This window comes from Macrobrachium nipponense, chromosome 5 (assembly GCF_015104395.2).
Source record: "Macrobrachium nipponense isolate FS-2020 chromosome 5, ASM1510439v2, whole genome shotgun sequence".
NCBI classification, from domain to species: domain Eukaryota; kingdom Metazoa; phylum Arthropoda; class Malacostraca; order Decapoda; family Palaemonidae; genus Macrobrachium; species Macrobrachium nipponense.
The window spans coordinates 128968925-128973863 of record NC_061107.1 but is presented as its reverse complement, the minus strand read 5'-3'; the positions used below and the strand labels follow the sequence as shown (position 1 = coordinate 128973863).

The 4939-nt window shown below is 36.9% G+C and overlaps 1 protein-coding gene across 1 annotated transcript in view; it reads right to left on the bottom strand.

Moving 5' to 3' along the window:
- Positions 1-737: 737 nt before the first annotated feature.
- Positions 738-4939, bottom strand: part of LOC135215644 (uncharacterized) — a 34053-nt gene continuing 29851 nt past the window's right edge. Inside the window, exons 9-10 of the mRNA XM_064250564.1 lie at positions 1981-2124; positions 738-1211 (exon numbers count right to left, since the gene is read on the bottom strand). Of these exons, the coding sequence (XP_064106634.1) occupies positions 976-1211; positions 1981-2124 (380 nt within the window). The 3' untranslated portion in view covers positions 738-975. The remainder of the gene's footprint in view (positions 1212-1980; positions 2125-4939) is intronic.

Here is a 4939-nt window from a genome sequence, read left to right as displayed (position 1 = left end):
AAATGTGGAAAACTTGTGGTCACTAGGATTCTTTTGCTTTAAATAAGCAGATAAATGCGAGGCTTGGTCCTACCATATTACTCAAATAAAATCAGTTGAATCCTTTATTTATATGCTTATTAATGCGCTTACATTTTCCCACTGATAAAGATTTAGGATACATGAAAACTATACAACATTCAGTCGAATAATTTAATTAAGACACAGGAAGAAGGAAATCACAGCAAGTCGAAAATGGAACATTATTTTCGCTTAGTCTGACGTAGTCTAGATAATTCACCTGACAAAAAAACATGATGCTATTGGAAAATGATCATGAAGACAAACGGATGCGAAACCCAACGAAAACTGGCATCGTTATGCAGCTAAAAATGTAGAGATCAACTAAATGTTTTTAACATAACAATAGAAAGAAAAACTCCTTAGACCAGTGGTTTCCAACCTTTTCTAATTCTCGCCCCCCTTCATTGAATGGCACATTCTCTGAGCGGCCCCTCCTTTCCTTAAATACTGTAATTTATTGGCATAGTGGGCACATGTCAATAATTCATAATATTATATACATATATATATATATATATAGATATATATATATATATATATATGTATATATGAGTAGTATATATATATAGATATACTATATATATATATATATATATATATATATATATATATATATATATATATATATATATATATATATATATATATATTATTAATTCCAAAATTGATATAGGATTTGAAATAGTTTATATATTTAGACAACTAAATTTCATATTTATATCTGAAATATTTTCTCAGTATTTTGAAATTCTGAATTCCATCATAATCAATCGTTTTCAGATACAATTATCCACTTCATCAAGCATTGGCGCCCACTTCCCCACACCCCTGGCAGCCCTTCTAGCCCCCCCAGGGGGGGCGCGCCCCACAGGTTGGAACCACTGCCTTATCCTAAATATTCAAGTAAGGCACTTAGAAGAGAGCGAATGGGATGTCTTCGGGACAAGGAGCTGTGTAAGTGCAAGTCTCGACCAGGGACTCGAGATCGGTTATGGGCGTCGCGTTTCCTCTCTGATTGCCGTTGTTATCAACGCAGTAGGCTTGGAGGCCCCTCTTCTGGTAAGGGAAGTACTCTCCATTCGAGCAGCACTTCGGTTTCGAAGCGCCCAGGCCACTCTTCTCCATGAAATACCTTCTTCTTGCACAATCTGCGAAAGAGAGTTAGTTATACGCTTCGTGTTGGCCAGTGTCGTTCAAGTTATGAATTAGCCGTAGAAATTTGTAAGAGTAGAATCCTACATAAACTAAAGGTACTAAATTTAAACATTCTTTTTAAATGATTAAATACATTCAAAGAACAAGAAATATTCGATTTAAGAATGATGTTAGGCATCTAGTGGATAATATAAGTATAAATGTATTTAAAGTATGAGTTCTTTTCTTCAAAAGCAATCTTTGGATCATAGACGGAAAATTTAAAGAATGATTAACGCTTGTCTGTAAAATGCAGGACATTTTCTTTAAAAAGCAAATGATTAACGGTTGTCTGTAAAATGCAGGGCATTTTCTTTAAAAAGCAAATGATTAACGGTTGTCTGTAAAATGCAGGGCATTTTCTTTAAAAAGCAAATGATTAACGGTTGTCTGTAAAATGCAGGGCATTTTCTTTAAAAAGCAAAATGAAACATTTAAAGAATGGTATAGACCACTGATGAACTAATGATACCTATGTGGTTTTACCTGCCTTTGAAGCCTTGAACAGTAAAAGAAGCCCTGTCCTCTGAGAATCAAGACGTTTATAAATATACTTTAGTTTACACTGGACCGGAATTTGAAATTTCTGTGTATCACCTTATGACAAATAATTGCTGTTTAATTTCACTGGGATCTGATCTTGGAGTTATGAGGCAACATAGTAATCCTAAAACATTTTGTTCTGTCCTTTATGACGTTATGAGAGCTTTACACGGCACTTACTGCAGGTCATCTCGTCAGCACTATATAAGGGAGCAGTGAAGTTTTCGATGAGGTCACCGTAAGGGTCAACGCAATAAGCGTATGGCCCCGTAATCTGCACAGGAGCGTAGTAACCTGAATGATCGCAATCCGGTCTTCTGTGCTCTGCAAGTGAGAAAAAATAGATAAATGTGCATCCCGTGTAAATTTACATTAACTAACTTTTTTTTTTAAATTACCAATTCATCACAGGTCATATGAACTTAATCGCCCAGAACTGAATGTACTTTGAGATATTTGGTATAGCCAAAGAATTTTTCCGGGTTCGAAGAATACTTAAAAGGGACCAACAAAATTTGTTGAGGTTTTCGAGATACATCTTCCCGCCCTCTGTCAGAATATAGTACAACAGCGCGGTGAATACTTTCAACAATTTGGCCGGTTTCCTGTATACATTGAGATGTGCATACGTTTGTATATAGATGCATATGGACACTCAAGAAGATATACAGCTTCGTAATATATGTATGTATAATATATATATATATATATATATATATATATATATATATATATATATATATATATATATAATATATATATATATATATATATATATACCTCCATCCAATATAATTTTAATTTCTCACACACACACACACACACACACACACACACACACACACATATATATATATATATATATATATATATATATATATATATATATATATATATATATATATATATATATAAAGGTTTTTTGCCACGAAGGATAAAATGAAAAAGCGAGATAGCCTAGTACTTTCGGTAAAGAGTCCGAACAGGACCGAAAGTACTTGGCTATCTCGCTTTTTCATTTTTCCTTCGTGGCAAAAAACCTTTATTTATACATAGCATCACGTTTTATATACTTCGTGATCAAGTTATTCATATATATATTTTTAAGTATGAGCCTGGCCTTGAGAGAGGCTCCGATACGTAAACAGGAAAAGTTAAGGGAGAACAAGGTGAATTTACTTGAACTTACCGTAAAACGGATTTATAGTGATAATTTACTCTAGAGGAACAGGTCGCCAGAAACTCAGCTAAATACTTTACAGCTATTTATTTACAAGAGGCTCATACTGGCCTGGAGAAAAGTAAATGCTACTGGTCCCCACGTGGACTTATAATCTCTCACAAATGGATAATAGATGGCTCAAAATGGAATTTGTAAAAGCTGGTTTCATAATCTTGCGGGAATGCAACACTTGCGGGCAGAGAGACTTGGCATGTGACTCAGGGAATCTGGGTGCCATGATCAGTGGATCTTTGTAGAAAATGCGGCCTGGCTTTGTCTCAGGTCTGGGTCTCTTGGCGCGCCACTAACTCCATGGATAGGCCTAAATGGAAGGCAGGTAGTCGGACATCCGTCCGAGGTCACGTCTCGAGCCGACTGAGACAGATCGCAGGTGTTTTGCCTGGGTGTTGGGGTCAGCTTAACCCCCCACGAGCAGGGCAAATCCTGGAAACAGAACATACAGCCAGCAGAGGGTTCACAGGAAAAAGAGCTTAAGATATAGGCCTAAGAAGTACCAGTCTGCCTACATCCTTCCCTTGCAGATACGTCCCTAAAGCTGGCAAGAGTCTATTTTCCCCCAACTTAGGAACTCCCTACCTCTGGCTGGCAGGTTTTGGTTTCCCGCATTTACTAAAAATCAGCTGATATTTGGAGGAAATGGCTGCCGTTTGCCAAATCAAACTAATTAATTAATTACTGGGTAGACGAAGAGATCTATAAACGTAACAATATATATATGTAATGAGGATATGATCCTCATTATTCATTTGGTAAACGTGTAACTCGAGCGTCAGGCAAACAACAAACAAATCTCTCTCTCTCCAAGCAACTAGGGGCTCGCGACTTTTCTTTCTCTCTCTCTCGCCAAGCGACCGCTCACTCTCTCTCTCTCTCTCTCTCTCTCCCTCTCTCTCTCTCTCTCTCTACTTCTTTCTCTCCACTCTAACAGGTAAACAAAATGAGAAAGTTGCATTATAAAAAATACATTTATTAAGTAACAAAGATAATGATCCAAGTCTTACTGACTAACTTAAAAACCCCAACAGTAAAATGTCTAAACTGTATTGGTCACACCAAATGTCTCCCTCGGTCCCCGCATAGTTCCTTGCCAGAACCGTCTGTTTCAAAGACATAAGAAACCCCTCGTAAGTACACATAAGTTTAACAACAGAGATCAAAGATTGAATATTCCCATAAAATGTTAAATAGACAACAAGCCATCTCTTTGGCTAAAATATTATAAGACTCACCCAAGCAGCCGGAATATTTAACACAATATATTATAAAGAGACTTTCGGTGAGCACCACGGCATCCTGCCTTTCTTCCAAAGACGCCTCTATCAAAATCCACCATAGACTTGCGTATGATACATTAAAGGAAGAGGCGCACACGCACATACGAATGCACATTTCAACAACGCCTCACATTACTGGCTGCAACCAGTTTCCCAAAGGCACTTTTGAAAAGAGTTCATGAACTGAGTACATTGACTTGTCTTTCTATGCAGTTTTATCTCACGCCACCCACAGAAACCATTCATCAGCTTTTCTCAGGTCGTTGCTTCTCCACATTCCAATAGGTCACAGCGAACATATTGGCAATATATCATTAATCATAACCCTAGGTGCATATATATATATATATATATATATATATATATAGATATATATTATATATATATATATTCTTCAATCCTTTGCTCTACACTTCAAAGTCAGAAGATCCAAGTTCAAAGAAATTTGAAGCAATTGTGATGTCTGGTACCGGGAAACGAACCCAGGACCCATAATCACAAAGAGGTCACGTTGCCGACCTGACCATGAGATATTGTGCGTTTGTGTGTGTGTGGATCACTGTGTCACGTTATTTATGAAAGTATTAACTGACTTTCAGGTTTCATCCTGCGTCGCGCCTAG